This window comes from Diabrotica virgifera, chromosome 1 (assembly GCF_917563875.1).
Source record: "Diabrotica virgifera virgifera chromosome 1, PGI_DIABVI_V3a".
Classification (NCBI taxonomy): Eukaryota; Metazoa; Arthropoda; class Insecta; order Coleoptera; family Chrysomelidae; genus Diabrotica; species Diabrotica virgifera.
Window position 1 is genome coordinate 204,624,874 of NC_065443.1, and position 27,917 is coordinate 204,652,790.

A 27,917-nucleotide genomic window follows, 5' to 3' on the forward strand; every position below is an offset into this window, starting at 1 on the left:
TTTTCGCCAGAATTAGAAACACTTTTTGCTCCGTGTCATAACCTATTCTAGTGATTAGCCATTTTTGTAGGATTACTTTACTTTGGCAATTAATCAAGCGAACAAGATAAAAATAGGGTTTTAATTACATTATAAAGTATTTAACTGTAAATTATTTGCGACGGATGACCTGTTTTTTGCATCAAAATGAATCGATGATCTTTTATTGAAAGAGGTTTAATAAAATGGATCTCGAGAATACTGATGCACTAATTTTATTTAAGAATTTATCTAAAGTTACCTGTGTCCTATCTCTCTCTTGAATAAGGCAATGCGCGAGGGTGATCTATATTTAGTCTCGATATCTTCAGATTCACTATCGGACCTTTTTCTTTGAGTGAAGAAGGGATTTTCCATGGTCAACGTATTGCCCCTCGCCCGCATAATTTCCGGAGTCAGAAGAGGCTCCAGAGGATGATCGACTTCGAAATGATCTTGCGAAACGTCCGGCATCTTCGCTGTAATTTTTCTCGAAACTAACAAAGGTTTTCTTCACCACTTTCACTGTGTCACTAACTAACTAAACTAAAGAACGGTCTCGGCAATTTGACCATTAGCGTTTTGTAACCTAGAGGGGGTCATAACTGGTGATAAGATATAATGAATAATAATAAGTTTGTTTTTCAATCTTAAAGTAGATTAATCAGATGTAAGGATTGCAACACGAGATCCAACTAACAGTAGCTTCAACACTGTTATCAGGTCGATGTAAAAATAACATCTACAAGGTGTATCAGAAATAACTAATGCGGAATGAAGATATAGTCGGTTCGCTAAACTCAGACACAACTGGCTAGAATTCCGCTAAATTTATTTGTGAACTCATATTTAGGGGAGGGGTATGGTTTGAAATCAAAATTTCAAGCTCATTTTTGTGACTTTTTTTTAAACTATTGTAGAATTAATATTTTATTTCTAAATTAAATAAACATACATAACACAATTCAAAGAATATTAAAAAAGATTTCAAGACAAAATATCGAAAAATTAGCCAACGGTGGCAAATTTCTCGTCACTGGATCAGGTGAAACAAAATATTCAAAAAAGTTTATTAGCTTAATGAGTTTTCTACTTAATGTCGAGTTTTTTAGTTTTTGGTATCACTCAGAAGTCAAAATAACGAAATTTTGTGTAAAAAAAGGTGAAAATCAACATATTTATTATTGATATACAAAAAATAAGCATAAAACAAAAACATTCTCGACAGAGCTACCTCACGAAAATGTCTAAAGAAAAGATATATGCAAAATTTCAGGTGGGTCGGTCAAGTAGTTTTTAAGTTACAATGTATACCGCCTTTGAAAAAAGCAGTTTTGAGAAAAACGCGTTTAAAATTTTGACAACTTTTATTTTCACTGTCTTTCTTGTCTATCAAATCGTAAAGTGATGCACACCAGAATATATTTTTGAATATCGGAGTAATTTACAAAAGAGAGGGGAACAGCTTGTTGAACGTTTCTCACTACTTGAAGCTACTGCAAAGTGAGCCGAAGGCGAAGGTAGGGAAATTTAATTTTATATGTATTTTTTGATGTATTTAATTTTATATATATTTGCAATTCTTCAAGCTTTGAGGTATATTAATATTTAATATACTAATATTTAATATATTTAATTTGATGTATTTAATTTTATATATATTTGCAATTCTTCAAGCTTTGAGGTATATTAATATCCATCACAAGAATAAGTTTATTATATTAACAGATAGCAAAAGTTCGGTAGACACAATAGTACAAACTAAATTATCAATCACTTCATCAGTAGTAATCATAAAATTTTTAGAAACAATCCAGTTACTTACGAATACAGGTAAACAAATTTCTTTGGTTTGGATTAAGGCTCATTATGGAATTAACGGAAATGAAATAGTGGATAGACTTGCCAAGGATGCTACTACAACAGGGGAAATGATAGAAGAACCATTAATGCCAGTCACTGATCTACGACAATGGTTTAAGAAAAAACAAATGGAGCAATGGCAACTGGAATATGATATCTCTCTTAAAGGTATACGATTTCATGATATCCAACCAAAAATTTATAGAAAACCGTGGTTTTCTATAAATTTTTTTTCTATAAAAAAACAAATCGGCACTTCATTAAAACCTTAAATAGAGCAAGGAACAAACATGGTTTATATCCAGTTCACAAAAATAAACTAGGGTTGGCCACTTCTCAAAACTGCACTTGCGGGGAGTTGGGTACATTAGAGCATGTGATTTTCGATTACGCAAACTTCCAGATGCTGAATCAACAGTTATATAAGAATCTACAAACAGTAGGAGTTACTCACCCCACCAATTTAAATTCCATTTTATGTACACGAAATATAAATTTGTATAAAATTGTTTATAACCACTTAAAAAATATGAAAATTGATATTTAAAAAAATATATATATATAAAAAAAATCAAAAAAAAATATATAAAAAAACAAAAAAAAGGAAAAAAATAATAAAAAAAAATATAAATATTAAAAAACAATAAAAAAAACAAAATAAAAAAAAGAAAAAAAAGCAAAAAAAATCACAAAGAAGGCCTAAACCTCCGCGAGGTTGAATCGGGTTTAGGTCTTAGCGTTGAAAAAAAATATTTTAATATCAATTAGTGGTTTAATATAAGTATTTAGTAATAGTGTTTAATATTAGTATGTATTTTTAATGTAATGTATGTAATATATGTTTGTAATTATTAAAATATAATGTATATCAGTTAAAATTAGGAAATTGTGTCTATGAAAATAAAAAAAATTGAGCTGGCCAATTGGTTCAAACCAAGGCCATAAATCTAAACACCCACACATACATGTATTTTCGGTAATTTTGCTCCGATCAATCTGAAATTTTCGGAGAGTATTTTTGAAGTTATGTACCTTTATTTAAAATAATAAAAAAAAATGGAAAATTTTAAAAATTTTTAACCAACAAGAATAACAATAACTTATTTGTTAGTTGGTCTTCTCTCATTACGTGTTTTTGAGATATCTCGGTCTTGTCGTCAGTTATTATAGTGGGTTTTTCTGGTAAGAATTATTCGTTTTCTTTTTTTAAACATATCTGTAAGGAAGATTACCCACGTTACCCTCTTATGTGTGTTATTTTCCCCAGCTCTTTCATTTCGTTGTCTTGTTGTATTACGAAGCGCCACACTTTCTGTTGACAAGAGTGGACGCTTCCAACATTAGATGACATCAGCCATACAGGCTTGATCTTTGTTCTCTAGTATTTTGAAATATATATTCTTGTCGATTTTTATGGCCAAATAATGTGTTGGATCTTCTTATTTCATTAGTTGCAGAATGTGTGCAGAAGTCCAACATTCTTTTTCTGTTCTTAGTGCTGATTCTTTCGTTAAATCCTTGTTTTGTTCCAGAAATTACTTCGACTCCTATTCTGGCATTGAAATTCTCCAATAATATGAGTACCTAATTTATTTTGTTTTTCTTCGTTTTCTACTAGTGTTTTCAGCTTATCATAGAATAAGTATTCTTTATCGTTTTCAGGTTTGAAGTCTCATGGTGCATATCTGGAATCTTCTGGTTCTATTACGATTATCATTTTGCTGTTCGCGTTCAACTTTACCAAAAGTATTTTTGAGATATATACCGACAACCTTTTATTTGATCTTTATATTTAATTTTTATTATTATTGCTACACCTTCCTTTACTCTCTTGTTTTTGAATCCCAGGGTGGACCAAAAGTCAGTTAATGCTATCACAAAAAGTCACGCGCAAGTTTGCAGCGTCTCCAAGAAAATATATCATGCTCTGTGAAGGGCCTTGCAAATAATCCACAGTTACAAGGTATTCGATATTTTCAGCAAGACGGTGCACCGCCTCATTACGGAATGCAAGTTCGTGAGTTTCTAGAGACACAATTGAAAGGCCCGCACGTTAGCCAGATTTGACGCCCTGTGATTTTGCCTTGTGGGGAGTAGTTAAAGATAAAGTTTTTGCCAATTTGAAGTTCTCCGTGCCAACTTGGAAGTCTGTAGAAAGACTTGTTACACTGTATATAAGCGTTGCCAAAAATGTACTGATGAAGGTGGTTTACATTTTGAACATAAAATGTAAAGTATGCACTTCTTTGTACCTACTTATTTACAATAAACAATAAACGTTTTTTTTTATTTCAGTTATTTTTGCTTTTATTAATATACAAAACGGTTAACTGACTTTTGGTCCACCTGGTATTGGGCATACTAAGCCGTCGGGCATCGTTCAATTTTGTCGAATTCGACTAATTGAAAAAATTTTGATCCTGTTTGACCACAACCATCCAACAAAATCGTTACAATTTTACCAGAGAGAAAAAGGTTTATATATGCTGCAGTACTGCAGAATTGATATCAACGACGATTTTGTCGAACGATACGGCAGTATCGTGAGTGGTCGGCTTAACGTTTCCAGTTTGTTTCCTGCAGGGCATATATGTCTATTTAAGAATCATTAATAAAATCTTTGTGACACAGTTCGTGAATTAATCTGTTTGCATATGAAGTATTTTCCACTTTTTCTATTGTTTTGTTTGTAGAACGAATTAGTTGTTTTCATCAAGTCCAGTCTAACTTGTACTAAATGCAATAAAACATGGGTTTGTTCCAAATATTTAAAGCCTGGTGAGATTTTTGGTACTACATAACATGTGATCTTTCATCGAATGCTATATTAAGTTATGTTCTCAGCTATCCACAACTGAATATCTGGCCATTGTACTTAGTGATTTTTCACTGTAATCTGCAGATTCTGTAATCTGTGAAGATTCTAATCTGCATCCACAAGCATTGTTATGAGGTACCTACATGTTGGTACATAATACATGTCATGTTATTTTGGTAATACATTGAGTTAAGTACATTTTTGAAGATTGATATTTTTAGTTTCAGGAAGAATACATTTCTGCCCTCTAAGTTATTAAGAGTGACTCTACAGTTGAGCTCAGGCTCTTTCGTAAAATGAAGGTACAGGCCAGGCGGGAGTTTGATTTAATGAAGAAATCCTGCCAAACAGATCTTAAAGAAAATATTAACGATATTATTTCTACCAGTAATAATACGAATCTATCTGATATTGATAATGCAGATGCAATTGATGGAGAAATGCATGATATCCGGGTGACGTATGATCGAAACGAGGTAAACAGCATTCTTCGTAAAATTAATATTACTAATGATACCTTCAAACTTTTCGTCTTAGTCTAGAGTCTAGTAAACCAAAATCTGTTGAAGTTGCTTTTCATCATACTGATTACATAGCTCTTATTAATTACAAAGCTGTCTTGGTTTTTTCTTATATATAATCAAATTCCCTTCTACCATATTGGTGTCGGGATAAAAAAAAATGGTTTTTCTTATTAAATATAAATGCCCCGCATGCCACTTGAGTTGTTTAAGACATACATGCACATATTATACATGCAGAATTCTTAATTATATTTCTGCACTAGAATTGCGTAAGCAACACTAAATTATCATTTTGAAAATTAATAAAAACCCATATAAGTGTCGTAAAAATAAATTACAATAAACCTTAAAAATTTTGGTAGTATACTTATAACAATAAAAAAGTTATAAATTTTTTCACTAATTTTGAAATCTTGAAATAGCTTCAGTGCAAGGTTGAAGGTTGAATATATTACGTGCATATGACCTTTTACTTTTTAACTTGTCGATGCAATCGAATGAGTTTTTCGAAATCAACAACAGCTATAAATAGTCGTATGTGAAATTCATTGGCCTTTTCGAGACCAGATAGGGTCACAAACAGGGCACTAAAAGATCTGCTCCGGAAAGCGATCGTATACAACACCAAAATCATAAATGCGACTCTCAGACTAAGACGATTTCCTAAGAAATGGAAAGAACAAGTGATAATGCTTCGGAAAGCAGGAAAAAATGAAACATTGTCTCAAAACTACAAACCAATCAGCCTACTCCCTATTGCCTAAGGTTACAGAGAGGATGATACTAGCTAGGTTAAAAGAAGAGTCTGTAGTACGATACCAGAAGCACAATTTGGTTTCAGAAGTGAACACTCCACCGAGCTACAAAAGTAATAAGCAGCCAGAAGAAGTACACTGATACTGCATTCCTAGACGTCAACAAGGCATTTGACAAACTGTAGCACTTTAAGGAGTCATTCATAAAATGGCCCAACTTATATACGACAAGGCAATGACGTGCATTTTCTCGTCGTACCTAGCTAAAAAACATTTAAGAGCCCAGGCGAAAAATGTCGTGCCAATGCTTTTTAAATGCACTCATTTTCTTCGAATCCTAAAAAAACTAATAAATATTTTTGAAAAATTTAAATGCGGAATGAAAGATTACATTATTACCGATACCGAGGTCCGAAAGTCCCTGAAAACTTCTACAATGTTTATTTTAATAAATTACAGGGGTGAAAAAAAATGGAAATTGAGTGTGACTATTTTTAATTGCAAATATCTCATTCAATAGAAACTTTTCGTTTATTCTAAAATGTAGTCCCTCATTCTGCGTTTAAATTTTTCAAAAATATTCATTAGTTTTTTCAGGATTCGAAAAAAATTAATGCATTTAAAAAGCATTGGCCGGAAATTTTGCGCCTACGCTCTTAAGGGTTCAGATAGAGCACGTCCTGTCTGAAGTTGGAATGATTGAGGCAGGAGTGCCACAGGGAAGAATACTGTCATGTCACAGGCAGCCATGTTCAAAAAAAGATTTACAGAATGGCAATCATCATCATACCAAATACCAGCCATAACATATGGATCTGTAGCTTGGGACCAAACCTGTAAAACCAACAGGAAGAAGATCCAAATAGCCCAAAACCATATAGGCCAGGGTAATAAGACAAAAAATATACCCTGTTCGTGACACTTCAGCACCCAGAGTACTGAAGCGTTTTTTCGACAGGTAATACCTATAAGAACAAATTATAACTATTTCCTGCGTAGGATCTGGCGGCCATTTTTATTTATAAACAATTAACTGTCAAAAAATGGCATTTTCCCCTTTTTTTTCAAATCAACGTAGACCGGGCAGTATCGTCGCCCCCGCTAGCGTAATTATTCCGATTCGATTTTTTTGCACAAAATTACTCAAAAATAGGTCCTTATAACATATCCACAGGGTGCCGGGCGGTGCCGTGGTCGAAAAATTTTTTAAACAATTTTTTTTAAACAAATCCACAAAAATAATTTTTTTATTTCCAACAATTTTTTTTTAGATAACTTGGATCATTCTGAGCGAAAAAGGTCTCCTGCCATTTTTCTCTAAAATTGAGTGTTGTTGAGTTATACGCGATTAAAAATATGAAAAATGCGAAAATGGACATTTTCGAGGCTTCATAACTCGATTAAAAATGATTATTATGAAATTCAAAAAGTGACAAAATCAAGATTTAAATACCTTCTTCAACGTTCTGAAGGGTTTTTTGTCACTTTTTTATTACAAAGCTGTTATTTTTAGTTATTAACAATTAGCGGTATAGTCCAACTGTATCGTCGCCCCCGTTAGCGGAACTATTTCGATTCGAATTTTTTGCACAAACTTACTCAAAATGAGGTCTTTATAACATATCCAAAGGCGGTGCCGTGGTCGAAAAATTTTTTAAACAATTTTTTTTTAAACAAATTCACAAAAATAATTTTTTTATTTCCAACAATTTTTTTTTTTTTGATAATTTGGGTCATTCTGAGCAAAAAAGGTCTCTTTTCATTTTTCTCTAAAATTGACCGTTGTCGAGTTATACGTGATTACAAATTTGAAAAATGCGAAAATGGCCATTTTCAAGGCTTCATAACTCGATTAAAAATGATTATTATGAAATTAAAAAAGTGACAAAATCAACAATCAAATACCTTCTTCAACGTCATGAAGAGATTTTTGTCACTATTTTATTACAAAGCTGTTACTTTTAGTTATTAACAATTAGCGCTATAGTCCAACTGTATCGTCGCCCCCGTTAGCGGAACTATTTCGATTAGATTTTTTTCGACCACGGCACCGCCCGGCACCCTGTGGATATGTTATAAGGACCTCTTTTTGAGTAAGTTTGTGCAAAAATATCTAATCGAAATAGTTCCGCTAACGGGGGCGACGATACAGTTGGACTATACCGCTAATTGTTAATAACTAAAAATAACAGCTTTGTAATAAAATAATGAAAAAATCTCTTCATGACGTTGAAGAAGGTATTTGATTGTTGATTTTGTCACTTTTTTAATTTCATAATAATCATTTTTAATCGAGTTATGAAGCCTTGAAAGGGCAATTTTTGCATTTTTCAAATTTTTAATCGCATATAACTCGACAACGATCAATTTTAGAGAAAAATTACAAGAGACCTTTTTTGCTTAGAATGACCCGAGTTATCTAAAAAAATTGTTGGAAATGAAAAAATTATTTTTGTGAATTTGTTTAAAAAAGATTGTTTAAAAAATTTTTCGACCACGGCACCGCCCGGCACCCTATGGATATGTTACAAGGACCTCTTTTTGAGTAAGTTTGTGCAAAAAAATCTAATCGAAATAGTTCCGTTAACGGGGGCGACGATACAGTTGGACTATAGCGCTAATTGTTAATAACTAAAAATGACAGCTTTGTAATAAATTAATAACAAAAATCTCTTCAGAACGCTGAAGAAGGTATTTGAATCTTGATTTTTTCACTTTTTTAATTTCATAATAATCATTTTTGATCGAGTTATGAAGCCTTGAAAATGGCCATTTTCGCATTTTTCAAATTTTTAATCGCGTATAACTCGACAACAGTCAATTTTAGAAAAAAATGACAGGAGACCTTTTTTGCTCAGAATGACCCAAATTATCTAAAAAAAAATTTGGAAATAAAAAATTATTTTTGAGAATTTGTTTTAAAAAAATTGTTTAAAAAATTTTTCGACCACGGTACCGCCCGGCACCCTGTGGATATGTTATAAGGATCTCTTTTTGAGTAAGTTTGTGCAAAAAAATCGAATCGGAATAATTGCGCTAGCGGGGGCGACGATACTGCCCGGTCTAACGGAAAACAGTGAAACTTATGATTTTTTTAGTACAAATATCTTCGAGATTATGGAAAAAGCTTTAAAATGACGTATTTTACAAAGTTTGATATACTTATTTATTGTTAATATAATTGCGAAAAAAGGTCGAAATTGCAAAAAAAATATTTTCTGAATAACTGTTGTAAAAATTAGTGTACAGCTTTGAAATTTTTGTCAAATGAGGGTTCTTTGGTGCTTAATATGTGATAAAAATTTCAAAGCGATTCATTCAATTGTATAAATTTTATTCAAATTGTTTATCCCAGAGAGCATTTTTTGCAATAACATAAGTCAGAAAAAAATTACCTTAGAACCATTTCACAGGTGTCAAATGAAAGAGCATGAGCTACATTTTCAACATGGTTTAAAAAAGCGAATAAAAAATGCATTTATTAGTAATAAATAATTATGTAAAAGTACCGTCAATTTTTCTTTATAAACTTTTTGAATAACTTTTTCCAAAAAAAAAATAACTTTTTTACCCCGTTTTAAGTGTACAATTACCAAGTAATGTTATCTATATCATTATTGATAAAAATTGTAATAAATATGTATAATTTCTTATACAGGGTGTCTGCGTAACTTGGAACCATATGGCAAACTTTTTTAATATCAATTTTACGAAAAAAAGCCATTCTTTATAAAGTGCTCTGCATAGTCTAAAACCTAAGATGCAATCATCGGATATCAAATTTTGTCAACAGTATACGAGGTATGTCAAAAAATATGAATTTCGCTCAAGAGCAAACTACCTTTATATTTCAAAATATCAAAAAATTTTATTATGAAAAGTTATGTTTAATTAAAAACCATATTCAAATATGCAATAACAACCATCTATTTGAAAAAAAAATTTCTGAAATTTTCCTAAATTACCGATTCCGAACATCATTTTTATTTATTAGACATGTAATAACTCTTTTATTAATAATTTTAGGAAAAAAATTATTCTTTATAAAAATCTGTGCATGGTCTAAACCTCAAAATGCAACTTCAGTTATCCAAGTTTGTTAATTTTATACGAGGTGTGTCAAATTCATATTATTTGACACACCTCGTATAAAATTAACAAACTGGGATAACTGATAGTTGCATCTTGAGGTTTAGACCATGCACAGATTTTTATGAAGAATAACTTTTTTTCATAAAATTATTAATAAAAGAGTTATTACGTCTCTAATAAATAAAAATGATGTTCGGGATCGGTAATTTAGGAAAATTTCAGAAATTTTTTTTTCAAGTCGAAGGCTGCTATTGCATATTTGAATATGGTTTTTAATTACAAATAACTTTTCATTATAAAATTTTTTGATATTTTGAAATATAAAGGTAGTTTGCTCTTGAGCGAAATTCATATTTTTGACATACCTCGTATACTGTTGACAAAATTTGATATCTGATGATTGCATCTTAGGTTTTAGACTATGCAGAGCACTTTATAAAGAATGACTTTTTTTCGTAAAATTGATATTAAAAAAGATTCCCATATGGTTCCAAGTTACGCAGGCACCCTGTATAACAAAATAAAAAGTTTATAAGGAAAGATTTACGATACTTATGCATAATTATTTATTACTAATAAATGCATTTTTTTATTCACTTTTTTTAAACCAAGTTGAAAATATAGCTCCTGCTCTTTCATTTGACACCAGTGGAATGGTTCTAACGTCATTTTCTTTTGACTTATGTTATTGCAAAAAAAATGCTCCCTAGGATAAACAATTTGAATAAAATTTAAACAATTGAATGAATCGCTTTGAAATTTTTATCACATATTAAGCACCAAAGAACCCTTATTTGACAAAAATTTCAAAGCTGTACACTAATTTTTACAACAGTTATTGCGAAAATATTTTTTTTGCACATCCGACCTTTTTTCGCAATTATATTAACAATAAATGAGTATATCAAACTTTGTAATACGTCATTTTAAAGCTTTTTCCATAGTCTCGAAGATATTTGTACTAAAAAAACCATAAGTTTCCCTGTTTTCCATTGATTTGAAAAAAAAAAGTGAAAAATGCCATTTTTTGACACTTAATTGTTTATAAATAAAAATGGCCGCCAGATCCTACGCAGGAAATAGTTACAATTTGCTCTTATAGGTATTACCTGTCGAAAAAACGCTTCAGTACCCTGGCTGTTCAAGTGTCATGGAAAAAACCTTATTACCCTGAACTAATATTAAAAATAACTTCCACATACCCACATATCCGAAAGGTTCGTATAGAGAAACCAAACAGGTAAGGATCCTAGATAAAATGAGTGAAAAAACATATGAAATCGTCAACGAAAAACTAGGAAACCATCCGAACAATAGTCTAAGGAACTTAACGAACTACGAAGACAACGACCTACGACAACGAGAAGGCATAGAGGACCCAGATCACCATTAATAGGGTATCAACACGAAGAGTGACCAGAGAAATATGAAAAAGTAATCACATATTATAGTCGAGGAAATGAAGCATTTTGGCTCGCAATTTTTTCGTCCAGCATGAATTTATTTTAAATTTTCACAGAAGGTAGGGAATAGTCCAAGGATCATTTTCTATATCATGCCGCTGTACGCTAAAACCTTGGGGGTGGTTGCCACCCCATCTCGAGGGCGGGAATTTTTTATTACATTTTAACCACGCAAATCGATGTAAAAAGTAATTCTAAGAAAAAAATGTTTTTTACATTTTCTTCGTACAACTAATATTTTTCGAGTTATTCGCGCTTGAAAGTAACAGTTTTTCGATGAAAAAATCGACTTTTTTAGAGGGTTTTTTGAGAATACCTCGAAAAATATGCATTTAATCAAAAAAACTGTAGGTATCAAAATTGTATCTTCTAGTAACACAAACCAAATTCTTTTTCTGTAATATCCTTAAGACTAATACAAACCGAGATACGGCATGTTAAAAGTTAGCTTTTTTCGTCAAATGCATAATTTGAAATATTCAAAGAAAATAACGGAAAAACTTTGCATTTTTAGAGGAAAATTTAAATAATATTTTTTTCAAGTATACAGTTAGCCCTTTCAAAAAATAGTAATAAAAAGTTTCGAGCCTGAAAATTAAGCGACTTATGATCAAAAAAAGATCGGTACCTGCTTTTCTCTATGAAAAAATCAGTGAAAACAACCCCCTAACTACCCTCCTAATTAAAAATTGGTCTTAACCTTTCCGTAATTCCTTTTATTTTTATATTATCAATACACCCAAAAAGTTTGACCTATTTAAAACGCCTAATTTTAGAAAAATTGGAGTTTAAAGAAAAAATAATTTTTTGGAATTTCTCATTGTTCACCTTTTACTTCAAAATATCTTTGAAAATACCGGAGATGCGAAAAAAATAATAGACTACTAAATTGTAGCTTTTTTAATAACTAAAATTACTTTGTGCATAGATTTTCATTACAGTGAACAGTTAGCTAGATATAGCTGTTTAAAACCTCTATTTACTAGCAAACACACCCTTATTCGAGCCATTTAAACCCACCCTAATTAAAAACTAAGGGATCTTACGAAATTTAATTTACACAGTCTTATAAAGTCATTTTTGAAAAAACTTTCTATCGCCAAAAATGAAGGAGCTATGTTTATAAAACGAATTTTTTTCGAAAAATTCGAATAATCCGCTTATGGATAATTTTCAATGTATGTATAATACCACAGAACCGGTTCGTATACTGGAAGATGATTAAAAAACTATTTGTAATTGTATTTGTACATATTTGTAAATTCGTATTTTTGTGTAAATAAATGTTTTTGTAATTCTTTAATTCTACTTTTTTTCTATATTTCTATTAAAATATCTATTTATAAAAACTGTAATGTTATTAAGGGTGGTTTTTAAGGGTTGAAATATTATAATATTATATCCTAAAGTATAAAACAATCATTATTTAACGAATCAAAACCAAATTTTACCCATATTAAAGTTTACAATGTTTTTATATAATTTTTGACAATAAGGGGTAGTTTACAGCCCTAAAAATAATCAACGCCCTTAAGCATGATATAGAATATGAAGTACAGTGTGAGATGATCCTAATCCCAAATTTTTATGTAAATCGATGCAAGCCGAAATTATTCTTTTAGGATAAGTAAATTTTTTATATATAGCTCCAACAAGGGTGGTTTTAAGGGTTGAAATATTATGATAGTATATCTTAAAGCATAAAAAAATCATTATGTAACTAATAAGAACCAAATGTTGACAATATTAAAGTTTAAAATGTTATTTTATATTTTTTTACAATAAGGGGTGCTTTTCACCCTTTAAAAACCAAAAGCGTATAACGGCTCAATATAGAAAATGAACTAGAGGGTGTAATGAGCCTAAACTCAAATTTTTGTACAAATCGATGCTGGACGAAAAAATTGCGAGGTTTTGCCATTTTTTTCAGCTTTATTTCCTCGACTACTAGGAAATGGGACTCAGCGGTATGGCATCACACTGAATCTGGCACATGATGTTAGAACAGGTTAGTCCAGTGGTCGGCAAAGTGCGGCTCCGGAGCCACATGTGGCTCTTTGGCTCCTTAGGTGCGGCTCTGGCACAAATATCCACGGAAAGCACAATATTTTCATTTAAGAAAAACTTGGTAGGAAAAACATTACCTACATCTTATTCTGACAAATTAGCTTTTATCAAACTTACAAACTTTAGCATTTGTCAAAATTCCTCTTAATGGTACGATAACCGAGTTGAAATTTTCTCCTTTGAACATTTGCATTCATAGCTTTGAAATATGTATTTAAGAGCAAGGAGGTATGGCGCTCTAAGTTCGAACGTCTTCGTATTGAATTGGAAATATTGGAGAAGAAAACAATGTTCACAACACAAGTGGTCTGCTTTGAATGACCTGGAGAAGGAAGACATGATCATTTTCAACGCTTGGAATAGTATTCCTGATTCTTATGATCAGCTGAAAAAGCTCATGTTTGCTGTTTTTTCTCTTTTTGGTTCTACATATCAACATTTAAAAAAATGAATTTTGCGCCAAAAGTTTTGTAAAAAATACAGTGTTGTAGAAAATAGAACCCTGTACAAAACGAAAGAAAATATAAGTTTCTACGGTGATTAGAAACGAAAATACACGTTTCAATTTTTTGGGGGTTATGGATGGGGCTATGTAGTAGGGCTTTACTTTTATTTCGTGTAATAAAAGTTTGCTGAACAAGCAGATTTGGCTCCCAATTTTTTTTAAATTGTTGTAATGTTCATATTTGGCTCTTTGGCTAAAAAGTTTGCCGACCACTGGGTTAGTCAATGAAATATTCTTCAGAAAGTGGGTATTGATGATAAAGACCTACGCATTATCAAAAATCTTTACTGGCATCAACGTGCAAACATCAGGATTGGCCGGGACACGTCTGAAGAACTTCAAATACGAAGAGGAGTAAGGCAGGGCTGCATTTTGTCCCCACTAATATTTAACATCTAAGTATTCTGAGTTTGTTTTCAATAAAGCAGTGGATAATGCTCAATGTGGTATCAAAATGAATGGCGTCAATATTAATAATTTGAGATATGCGGATGACACGGTGTTAATGCGAGCAATTATTAAGAACTTCAACATCTCATTAATAGTATTACCACAACGTGTGATGAATATGGACTCAAGCTAAACACCGCAAAGACCAAGGTGATGGTTGTCAGTAAGACGCCAATACAACCGGAAGTAGTAACAGCTTATGGTGAACAATTAGAGAGAACTGACAGTATCCCCTACCTTGGTTGTAATCTAAATGAGAACTGGGACATGAGCAAAGAAATTAGAATACGTATAGAGAAGGCCAGAGCTGCATTCTTTAAGATAAAGAAACTTTTATGTGGAAACAACATTACTTTGAATCTTAAAATTGGATTAGTGAGATGTTATGTGGTCTCTACTCTTTTGTACGGTGTCGAAGGTTGGACTTTAACAGATACTCTTCTCAAGAAATTGGAAGCCTTTGAAATTTGGGTATACCGAAGAATCCTACGAATAAGTTGGGTGGATAGAGTTCGTAACGAAGTTGTTTTGCACCGGATGGGAAAAGTCACGGAAGTCATCAGAACAGTTAAAAATCGAAAACTTGAATATTTTGGCCATATTATGCGACACCCAGAGAGATATAATATACTCCATTTAATAATACAAGGCAAGGTAGACGGAAGAAGAGGGCCAGGTCGAAGAAGAACGTCATGGCTTAAAAACCTGAGAGAATGGTATAACAGATCGTCTGCATCCCTTTTCCGAGCTGCCGTTAACAAAATTGCTATAGCCAATCTGACAGCCAACGTTCGATAATCGAGCACGGCACATGAAGAAGAAAGAAGAAGTCAATGAAATAAGATAAATTTAGGGAAAAACCCCAAAAACATACTATTCCCTCCGTGCGTGACCATAGTGGGGGTACATGAAACGATGCCAGCGTGAGTAGCGGCGAAATATGACAATTTTGGCGATTCTTTGTAATGTCAGTGTCATTAAAAATAGTAAGTGTAATTTCTAGTAAGTATATAGATCTTCAATAATGACATATACATAAATTAGAGAAAAGATTTAAACTAGGAGGAGTAAACTCAAAATACAGATTCACACCAAATAATGTCACAATAAGAATCGCCATATTCATCTTTTTGTTTGGTTGACCATGTTGGCATTCGACGGTAACCCAACTTATAAGAAATTTTTTTCAAATTCAAAAAACGAAAAATATTCAAATCGATTTTTCTAGAAAACGGTGTATCCTACCGACTTAGACCAAGAGTACCTGTTACTACTAGAATACCGCACAATTTAATATCCCAGTGTTTTAAAAATGTTTAAAGGTTAAAGACAAAAAAGTTATGAGATAAAAATAACCGCTGCCCTACCCAAAACGGACACCTACGACCGGTACTAGAAATTCGAAATTGATGGAATCGATTTATCTCTGGAAGATAAATAGGCGTATCAGTTTTCGTTTTTCTAAATAGAAGCATTCTGGAGGTATTCCAAAAAAATCTAATTGCAAGGCGCCATCTTCAAAGAGCTCTATCTCCCGTAGGAACCAATTTCGGACTAATAGGTGAATTGGGTTAAATTGTCTTAAACTCATCTAAAGAATCTCCGGTCTTCGTTTTGTCAGGAGAGTTTCTGGGCACCCTGTATATGTACTGTATACTTATCATCAAGTCACTATTTCCCTAAATATAGATAAACTTGTTTAGCATTAAAGCATTACCCTAGCATTACTCTATTAGCATTAATCTAAAACCAAAATTTTACAATAATATAAAAATAGAAGTGGCTATGTTAGACTTATAGTATTTTTACTACAAAAACGTTATTACGTAGGTCAAAATTTTTGACGTAAGAGAACTGTCAAAACATTAGAATGTGACTTTTCATTATTGCCGTGTTTATAATAAACATAGCAATAATGAAAAGTCACATTCTAAGGTTTTGACAGTTCTCTTACGTCAAAAATTTTGGCCTACGTAATAACGTTTTTGTAGTAAAAATACTATATCAACAGTTTATATTGTTCTAATGTGTGTAAACAGTAGAATATAAAATAAATATAAACAAATTAGCATTGTTAATGATTTAGAGTTATCAAAAAAGCAGGAAGTCTTAAAGGTCACACAATGTGTAGCTGAAACTGTTTGAGAAAGGAAATACAAGTGTATAGTACTAGCACAGTTTTTTTGCTTATACGAATCAGTTAGTTCACTCTAGTTTTTATGCGGTTCCTGCGCTTGCAGAAACTCCTAGCAGACTGCGCAGTAGACTAGGAGGAAAATGTTGCTGTTGCAAGATTTAAAATATTCCGATAAAGAATATTCCAAAAGTATAATAAAATAATTATGATTATCGATTTTTTTCAAAAAGCTGAAAATTAAATTCATAAATGGTAAAATCCTTTACGTACACACTTGTATAAAATTTGAAAAATAATATTTTCTAATTATTGATTGAATGTATTCAAACAATTAATCACAAGTAACTATCTAAATTGGTGACATTTGGCAACAGTGAGTAAATCTGGTTTATTTATGTATGTTTATTCCAAACATAACCTTATAAACAAACAGTTGTTTATTTAGAGTTATTTATTATTGTTTTCTGATATTTTGCAATTGTTAAGTTGGTTTACTTCGAATTTAATATGCATTACTGTGGTATTTCTCCAGTTTTCTAAGAAGGTTGGTGATTTTGAATTGGGGTTATGATGAATTTAACCCAAAGGCAATGTGTGTTTATTTATGTGGCAAAATTCCAGGCACCATAAAAATTTGAGTTTCTTCCTGTTGCCCATGGATGAAAATCGGTAAGAACGTAAATTCTATTTAACATCTGTTGTGAAAACAACAGTTATTTACATTAATTTGCTTTTATAAAAATATCTCTCTGTAAATCTGTTGGGACAATCTGTATTGTGTTTAAAATATTTAATTCTCTGAAAAACTTGAGTGTAGCGTTGTGTGTTTCATAAAATATACATCTGCATTTTTTATAGTTTCGGGGTAAAAGCAGGTCATTTTGCCAAAGAAGTGTAACATGTGTTTGGCCCTTTTCAGGGCGAATGGTGTAAACTAAACTATCAAAGATAATAGTGCAGAGATTTGAATAGAATTTCAGTAGTCTCTTTCTGCTCTCCGAGTTGAACACTTTGTTCGCTTGTGCGTCTCTCTTCGCCGTAAAAATACTCTCTCCGCAATAATTAATAGATTAAAAAGACTCTTACTCTCTCTCGTTCGCTATTAAGAATATCATTTATCGTTAAGCCGCTTATTTGTTAAATTCGTTGTTTTTTTTGTTAATAAATGTTTTGTTCGCCGGATACCCTTATTTATCGCTAATACACAACCCTTTCTATCGTATTAATTAGCACCTTTAAAACCAGACCAAATCAAATTATTCGAACCAGTTCTCCTAAAAGTTCACTATTTTGTTTATATCGAAGGACGGGACATACGGGTGTGGTCCTAAAATATTCACCTATGTCCAATTAGGCAAAAGGTAATAATTAAACCATTTTTGCCACGGTGGGGTGAGATTGAATAAAAACTCACACCATTTGATGGTCTACATCGACCCGGATTTTTGGTTGGTTTTCGCGTTTGTGCCGCTTTTTCGGACATTTTTGTGTGTAATACCTCTACAAGACTTGTTAGTTCGCGTCGCGATAAACTCTAAGTAAAAGGAAGTGAAGTTATTGTGTGTGGTTAGTAGCTGCCGCCTGTTGCTTTATCAATTGGACTAATTTGGTGAGCTTTTTCCATTTTTTAAAAACTTTTATTGCTGATCCAAGGTAAACTCTGCTCAAAGACATTTTACGGTCAAAAACACTTTTGTAGACATTTAACGTAGACGCTGTATCTCTCTGTGAAACTTAGACTCTTATTCTCTCGCCGCGCTTGTTAATTGACAAAAAACTCTCCAGTGTAATTTAGATTTTGCCGCGTATCGATAGACTCTCTCTCGCCGTGTGTTCAATCGAATTCGGGATAGAAATGGAAGACCTCAAGAAAAAAAGGACGCCTTTAAAGGCTAAAATTACAAGAATTGAAAACTGGCTCTCACAAAAGGCTAGTACGGAAAAGGATGCGCTACAATTTCAATTTCGGCAAACAGAATTAAAAACCTGTTTTTTAAAATATGAAGAAATAATGGATCAGATAGACGAGATTGATGAAGCCGGTACTGAAGCAGAAGACAGGGTAACAACTGAGCAAAAATATTTCTCTATTCTCGCGGGCCTACAGCGTAAGATGGACGAGTTATTGTTGGGCCCCCCTCCTCTCAGATCAAATAGCACTCAGTCAACTGTGGCCACTGCTAAGGTTAGGCTTCCGGAGATCACCATGCAAACGTTCTGCGGGTCATTCTCTGAGTTCAACTCGTTCTACCAGCTCTTCGAGACGCTAATAGTGAACAATGAAGAACTCAATAATGTGCAACGATTTATTTACCTTAAATCGTTCCTGCGAAATGAACCCCTCCAGTTGATCGACAACATCGAAGTTATCGACGAGAATTTCGATATAGCTGTAAAAACTCTCAAAGATCGTTACGAAAACAAATCGCGAGTGATTAGCTTACACATTCAAAAATTGTTAAAGGCTCCATCTCTAGTTAAAAGTAATTCAAAGGCATTACGCGAATTTTTAACTCTAGCTCAGCAGACGCTGCTTGCTTTGAAAAATATGTCCGTACCAATTGAGCATTGGGATTTACTATTAATTGAAATATTTTTACAAAAATTAGATTTTGCTACACATAGGGCCTTTGAATATGATATTGGGACAAAGACCTTACCTACCCTTTCACAGTTTTTTAAATTTCTCGAGAAAAAGTGTGATATTCAGGAAAAATTAAATGTTTCAGATCATGATAAAAAGGTTAATAACAGATCTCAATCAAAAGCATCTTTCTTCTCATCAGTTGACCAACCATCACACTCTTTCTCTGATAATAATAATTGTATTTTTTGTAAAAGTAATGCTCATAAGGTTTATCAGTGTAATGATTTTAAATGCCTCTCTTTACAGGAAAAATTTAATTTTGTAAAAGGTAAGAAACTGTGTTTTAATTGTTTGGGTAGTAAACATTTCTCTCAAGATTGCGGCTCTACTCGATCATGTACTTTGTGTGGGGGTCATCATCACTCATCCCTCCATGGAACCTCTGAAAATGTCTCTTCCTCTAGGAACATCAATAGGCAAGCTCTCTCTCGTGAGCGCAATGCTCAAACTCCTCAAAATTCTCAAGGTGCTTCTCGTGTTGTCGCTCCCATATGTACTCAGCATTCTTTTAATAATCGCATCCAAAATGAAGCTTCTACTAGCTCATCCAGACCTCCTGTAGATATGCAAAATTTTCCAGATTCTCAGGCAGCCACATCTCTCTCCGCTTTATCAGTTAAAACTGATGTATTGTTGGCTACCGCTTTAGTAACCGTTTATTCGAAAGACGGCAGACCCATGCATGCCAGAGCGCTCCTAGATAATGGGAGCCAACATTCGTTTATCTCTCGTGATTTGGTTGAGAAGTTAAAACTCATCCCTTATTTTAAACAGCTACAGATATCAACCATATCCGAAAACACCTCACTCTCAAACGAAATGTTAAACTTAGAATTTTTCCCCTATAATGTAAAGGACAGAAGTTTTACAACTTCTTTCGCTGTACTCGATAGTATAACTTGTAGGCTTCCTAGAGCTACTATAGATAGAAGTAAAATAAAAGTCCCACAGGATCTCACTCTCGCAGATCCCTCGTATTCTGTTCCGGGTAAAATTGATTTGCTTCTAGCTGGTGATATCTATAGTGAATTATTGACGGATGGATTTATACGGTTAGGAAAAAATCTTCCCATTCTTCAGAATACTCACTTAGGCTATGTTATTTTTGGTACAATTAATCCTCAGGTTTTTCACCGTAATTCACATTTGGCTATCTCTCAGTCAAATGTTTCTCTCTTTGTTCAATCCGAACCCGAAGAAAATCAGTTGGATAAGTTGCTTCAACAATTTTTCGAAATTGAAGAAGTTCCCCTCGTTAGTAAATTAACTCCCGATGAAGAATTAGCGGAACAAATATTTAGCAAAACTACTCTTGTATTACCTTCAGGCCGCTTTCAAGTAAATCTTCCATTTGTCTCTGAAAACGCTAATAAAATGTTAGGTGAATCCTTTAAAATGGCCTTTAAAAGATTTATGAAATTAGAACATAGGCTCTTAAAAAACGAAAGTACATACGCTCAATATAAATCTTTCATTAATGAATATCTTCTTCTCGAACATGCGAAAATAGTGCCTCTCTCTCTAACCAACGAAAAGTTAGAAAATAAATATTTTCTACCGCATCACTGTGTGTTTAAGGAAGAATCTTTAACAACAAAGCTTAGGGTTGTTTTTGATGGTTCGATGAAAAGCTCTAGTGGTTATTCGCTCAATGATATTTTACTCAAAGGTCCTACTCTTCAACCGGAACTTTTTGACATTTTGCTACGGTTTAGATTGTATTCCTTCGTTTTTACAACGGATATACAAAAAATGTATAGACAAGTTAGAATAAATCCTGCTCAAACCTCTCTTTTAAATATTCTGTGGCGTGACTCCCCTGAAAAAGACATTGCGTGTCTTGAATTGCAAACCGTCACGTATGGAACTAAAAGCGCTAGCTTTCAGAGTACTCGCTGTTTAATGGAACTGGCACAAACTCATCAGATTGAGTATCCTCTGGCCAGTGATGCTCTTCAAAATAGTTGTTACATTGATGACATTCTCTATGGCGCTAATGATGTACAGACTCTCCTTAAAGCTCATAAGGAAATAACTAGTTTGCTTGGAACCGCTTGTATCTCTCTCCATAAATGGTGTTCTAACTCAGACTTGTTTTTAAAAAATATCTCTTCTCTCTCTTCGAACACTACTTATGTAATAGCTCCAGATAATGGCTCCAATAAGGTTTTAGGTTTATGTTGGAATCCTATTCTTGACACCTTCTCAATCTCTCTCCCAAATTTTACCTTAAAGGACTCGTACACCAAGAGAGAAGTACTGTCAATGATTGCCCAAATATTTGATCCTCAAGGCCTAATTAACCCAGTTACAGTTGTCGCTAAATTAATCATGCAACAAATTTGGATTTCCAAAATTAATTGGAACGATATCATAGATGCAGATACGTTGCATGAGTGGCTAAATTTTGTTCGCAGTCTCTCTAATTTTAAGGATTTAAATATACCTCGGTGTCTCTTTTTAAGTCAAGAAATCACTAGTGTTGAGATTCACGCATTCTCGGATGCAAGTTTAAAGGCTTATGGAGCTTGCATCTACCTACGTGTGATTTATAGATCAGAACAAGTATCTTGTTCACTTTTAGCATCTAAGAGTCGTGTCGCTCCGCTAAAACCCTTGACTCTCCCAAGATTGGAACTCATGGGTGCGCTATTGTGTAGTAAGCTCACAGCAAGGATTGCTAATATTATTGAAGAAAAACTCTCTCGCTTAGACTCTATAAATATGTGGTCGGATTCAGAAATTGTTCTCGCTTGGCTTCGTTCGCATCCCTCTCGTTGGACTCAATTTGTAGCAAATAGGGTTGCACAAATTTTAGATAATTCTCCTAACGCTCATTGGAGGCACGTACGATCCAAAGAGGATCCTGCCGACATACTCTCCCGAGGAATGCTACCCGCTGAAATACTTAAATCTTCTTTGTGGTTTCATGGTCCTCAATTTTTGAATCAATTTCGGTTGGATTTGTTGAAATACAATCCAAAAGTTTATACCTCCAAGTTACCCGAAGAAAGGAAAGTAACTCTTCACATTCGAAATGATCAAATAGATTTTTTCACCTCTCTTTCTGATAGGTTCTCTAATTTTTCAAGGTTTGTAAGAACTTTAGCATTTATATTCAGGTTTGCCAATAATGCCAAATCGCCTTCTCATAAGTTATCAAATTCTCTTGAAGTAAGCGAACTTCAAAACGCTGAACTGAAGATTGTTAAGATGCTTCAGTATTCTTCTTTCTCGCTTGAGATTTCTGAGATTAAAAAAGGTAAAACTCTATCCAATAAGTCTATTTTACGCTTAAACCCCTTTTTGGATGAAAATGAAATGCTGCGTGTAGGAGGTCGCCTTGGTAACTCAGACGTCACATTTGATCAAAAATATCCTCTTCTCCTTCCCTCAAAAAATCGTGTAGTACGTCTCATTCTTCAGAGAGAACATATCAGACTTTGTCACTCTGGTCCTCAAAATACTTTATCTCAAATTCGACTTAAATATTGGCCTTTAAATGGACTACGTGAAGTTAAAAAGGTCATACACCAATGTATAGTTTGTTTTAGATTTAATGCCAAACCCGCTATTCAGATTATGGCAGATTTGCCAAAGGAACGTTTGCAATCCTCTCGAGTATTCGCTCATGTAGGATTAGATTTTGGTGGCCCCTTTCAGATTAAAGCTTCCAAACTCCGCAAAGCTCCCTTGATAAAATCTTATATTGCTCTTTTCGTTTGTCTATCGACTCGAGCTGTTCACATCGAAGTCGTGTCCGGCCTTTCTACAGAGACGTTTCTTCTCGCTCTAAAACGTTTTATTAGCCGTAGAGGCCTCCCTCAGACTATATTCAGTGACAACGCCACGAACTTTTTGGGAGCTCGTAATCAGTTGTTTGAACTTTATAAGTTTTTAAAAGAAAAAGAAAACTCTCGCTCTATTAATGATTTTTTGGCATCATCGCATATTCGCTGGAAAACCATAGTTCCTCGAGCCCCTCATCATGGTGGCATCTGGGAAAGCGCTATAAAGAGCGCAAAGCATCATATCCGTAGACTCATGGGTGATATTAAGCTCACTTTTGAAGAATTTACCACTGTTCTCACTCAAATTGAAGCTGTGCTCAACTCTCGACCGCTTTGCTCCCTCTCAAATGATCCCTCTGATCTAACCTATCTGACCCCTGGACATTTCTTGATTGGACAATCTCTTACGTCATTTCCTGAAAGGGATGTAATCCACATTCCCGAAAATAGATTAAGTTTATGGCAACATCTCTCTAAACTCCAGCAAATGTTTTGGAAAAAATGGTCAATTGACTACTTGAACAGACTCCAAAATCGCCCTAAATGGTTTCTTCCTCATAAGAACCTAGAGCCCAACGATCTCGTCTTGTTGATTGAAGATAACACTCCTCCTCTTTACTGGGCTCTAGCAAGAGTGATTGATGTCTTTCCCGGAAAGGATGGCCGAGTAAGAGTTGCATCGGTCAAAACTAAAGATGGAGTCTTCAAGCGCTCTATTAATAAATTGTGTCCTCTACCAAATGACTGTTAAAATTAAGTTAAGTTTAGTGTTTTCGCTTAAGAACATTGTAAGTTGATTTATGTTAGGTTAGGTTTATGTTAAAGCCAGTGCTTCAACGCGGGGGAGTATGTTGTGAAAACAACAGTTATTTACATTAATTTGCTTTTATAAAAATATCTCTCTGTAAATCTGTTGGGACAATCTGTATTGTGTTTAAAATATTTAATTCTCTGAAAAACTTGAGTGTAGCGTTGTGTGTTTCATAAAATATACATCTGCATTTTTTATAGTTTCGGGGTAAAAGCAGGTCATTTTGCCAAAGAAGTGTAACATGTGTTTGGCCCTTTTCAGGGCGAATGGTGTAAACTAAACTATCAAAGATAATAGTGCAGAGATTTGAATAGAATTTCAGTAGTCTCTTTCTGCTCTCCGAGTTGAACACTTTGTTCGCTTGTGCGTCTCTCTTCGCCGTAAAAATACTCTCTCCGCAATAATTAATAGATTAAAAAGACTCTTACTCTCTCTCGTTCGCTATTAAGAATATCATTTATCGTTAAGCCGCTTATTTGTTAAATTCGTTGTTTTTTTTGTTAATAAATGTTTTGTTCGCCGGATACCCTTATTTATCGCTAATACACAACCCTTTCTATCGTATTAATTAGCACCTTTAAAACCAGACCAAATCAAATTATTCGAACCAGTTCTCCTAAAAGTTCACTATTTTGTTTATATCGAAGGACGGGACATACGGGTGTGGTCCTAAAATATTCACCTATGTCCAATTAGGCAAAAGGTAATAATTAAACCATTTTTGCCACGGTGGGGTGAGATTGAATAAAAACTCACACCAACATCATTGACATCATTTTTGACATGCTGTCGTTTTAGGTTTGCAGAATGAAAAGAAATTGTTCAATGTGATAAACTTTCTATGAACAGTCCTCAATATTGTTACATTAACTTTTAAATATGCACTTTACATCTTGAGGAGCAGGCCTTTGCAGAAATACTGAAAAGCGGGTTGCAAAACAACGCAAAATAAAATAAACGAAATATGTCTTGAGATTAAAGATTCAAGTTGAAGGTGTGTTCTTTCTTAAACTGGAATGATAATTTTGTAATTCTGTAGGCACATCTATTGAGAAGTTACAACCAGTGGCAAAGTGCCTTAAGGGAATCTATGACATATATAATTGAAGGTATGAGTATATGTTTCAAATTAATTGTTGGATGATTCTGAGAAAGTGTAAATTTTTTTCATGAATTTGGTACATAAGTCTTTATCTAAACTCTAAAAATCATTGACATCTGTTTTGAAAAACCATGTTCCTAGAAACCATTGATAACAAATATAGACGGTTACCTCTGCATTCGTTGTATCATCTTACTACCCTATCCATAGTGAGTCTAATTTTTAAATCTATAATAATTGTTTACGTGCTGGTTTCATCAAGATGCTTCAAAAATCTATATGGGTCTTACTAGGCAGCACAGCCATGCCTTTAATAGCTTTTCCAATTATATTTTCAATATGCTTATTCTAGTTAAGATTGCGGGACAAAAAGACCACTAAATATTTGAGTTCATTTTTAGGTATCAACATTGGCTCTACAGCCCATGGTGGGTCTTGGCCTGTTCCAGAATCAGCTTCCACTCTTTCCTATCCTGTGCTTGGCTTTCTAATTTCTCACTCGAGCATGAATTTTTGGTATATATGGGATTATATTGTGATAACGACCAGATCTATGAAAGAATAGTATGTTGTTAAAGAGGATTGTGGTGACACTATTCATGAATATCTGATAATATTGGTTAATGTGAATGGAGTCCAAAATGGGGTTTAGGCTGTTATATAAAAAACTAGTTCATTAGCATATGGAAGTAGGGTGACATTATCTGGTATTAAATTATGTGAATGAGGAGAATTAAACCTAAAAACTCTATTTATTCTGCCAATCAATATGATTTTAATATATTTTAATATAAAACATGTTATTCTTTCTAGGGACATCTCCTCTGAAGGAATTACAATTATTTGCCAGTATGTCAAATGAATTTTCAACATCAGTCATACTTTCATGAATTTATTGATGAAAATAAAACTAGGTACATGATTTATTATTTACTTCCAAGGGATTCTAAGATACTATGTGTAAAAAGTCCAATATGCAGTGATGAGCATGCTAATAACTGGCAAAATATGGGATATAACGCCAAAGATGGGAAACATGGGATGCATTCTGAAGTAAAAAGAGATGAAACTGAGAGAAATTATCGATATAAACATATAAATTAACATTACATTACATAGTTTCCCACCTTTAGACATATCAGATGAGAATTAGAACTGTCACTGTGCCAGGAGAATTTTATAAAATACTCCTGTCACAGAGATCTAAAGGTGGGAAACTATGTAATGTTATCGTCGGCTAAGAGTGTTAACCTGCTAACTCCATTTTTCACTGTGAGTGATATTGGGGTAGTTTCTAGGTCTGTGTACCTTCATACCATGTCCCACAAGCCCGCTGGTTCCACTGTAGTTTAGAGATAGCTATTTCTAAACTACATTGGTGTCGGCGGGTTTGTGGGGTGGTGTATGAAAATACACGGACCCAGAAACTAGCCCAATATCACTCAAAGTGAAAAATGGAGTTAGCAGGTTAAAACTCTTATCCAAGGTTATGTTAATTTATTCGTTTATAACGATAAGTTCCACTTCTACCAGTTTCATCTCTTTTTATCTCACAAGTTAATATGTTTTCCATCTTTTGCGTTATTTTGCCGGTTATTAGTGTGAGTGCTCATTACTGTATATTTACGATTCTGTGATTTCTCAATATGATGCTGAGTAGGTATAGATCTGAGTAGGTATATAGTAGCTACAATCCTTTCAAAACAGAAATTTATAAGTTCATTTTATGTACGTATTAAACTTTATTTTAAGGATGAATTTGAAATGCTTGTAGGGAATATATCTGTAAAAAATAAAATTGGTATTGTAAAATTGAAATTCTCAAAATATAATTTATAATTCAAATGTATTATTAATTTTTTCCTCTATAGAAAAGTCCTCTTATTAGTTTTCTCATTAGCTCTTGACAAGACATCAGTACTTCGTTTTTTAGATTTCTCACAAGGATTCAGATCCGGAAGATCCTGCGTAGACGCCAGTACTTACTTAATTACTTATTCCTCTTCACTCCATGCGGAGCATAGGGCGTCAACTGTCTGCCTCCATTCTGTCTTATCCTTTGCACTGATCTTTATTTCTGTCCAGGTTTTCCCAATAGGGCTTTTCATTTACAGTCATTTGTTTCGAGCTTCTGTCATATGTCGTATAATCCGTGTATATTCATAGATATAACAGAATAGATTAGGCCAGTTCGAAAAATAGAGTAACCCAGAACAGTTCGGGTTGCTGGTCTATCTTTCTCTCTCTACTGGCGCTCAGCTTTCTCTCTCTAGCATATGATGGCTGCCGCCTCTGTGTAACTGTCGTTCCATTACTCCCACGTCTTGGTAGATACGCTCACACTCGCACGACAGACAAAGATAGCTAGACCAGCATACTTGATATCAGCGTTACACCCCGATACATTGAGTGGCATATGACTAGCCTGATCTATTGTTGACATATCTCTGTGTATATTAGTATTATACACAGATTATACAACATACGACAGCAGCTCGAAGCAAATGACAATCAATGAAAAGCCCTATAGCATTAATTTCTTTTTCAACACTTCTTTTCCACATTTCTACGGGTCTACCTGGTCTTCTCTTTCCATGTGGTGTATATTCTAGGGCTTGCCTCGCTATGTCTGTGTCAGGTCTCCTTAGTGTGTGCTCCATCCAACTCCATTTCCTTTTGCATATTATCTTAGATATACATAGGTTTCTGGTTAGTTCTTGTCCATAGCTCTTGGTTTGATATACGGTTTGGCCAGTAAATGTTAAGAATCTTCCTTAGGCATTTATTTATGAATACCTGCATCTGTCCAATACATTTTCTTGACACTTTCCAATAGGTCTGGATCCCGCGTATGAAAAAAAAGTTGATTAATAG

General features: G+C 33.5%; 1 protein-coding gene and 1 long non-coding RNA gene across 3 annotated transcripts in view; one reads left to right on the forward strand and one right to left on the reverse strand.

The window, feature by feature from the left end:
- Nucleotides 1–27,917, reverse strand: part of LOC114335071 (cytosolic purine 5'-nucleotidase) — a 176,565-nt gene that overhangs the window by 122,689 nt on the left and 25,959 nt on the right. The window contains exon 1 of one of the 2 annotated variants that reach the window (XM_028285223.2): nt 281–602. The exons of the other annotated variant lie outside the window; for it this stretch is intronic. Within the exon in view, the coding sequence (XP_028141024.1) occupies nt 281–492 (212 nt within the window). The 5' untranslated portion in view covers nt 493–602. Of the gene's footprint in view, nt 1–280; nt 603–27,917 lie in introns of those variants that run through there. 2 annotated transcript variants of the gene reach the window in all.
- LOC114335076 (uncharacterized) lies at nt 17,080–25,969 on the forward strand. The gene is made up of 3 exons (XR_007697030.1): nt 17,080–17,361; nt 24,740–25,050; nt 25,857–25,969. It is a non-coding gene; the product is annotated as an uncharacterized LOC114335076 (long non-coding RNA).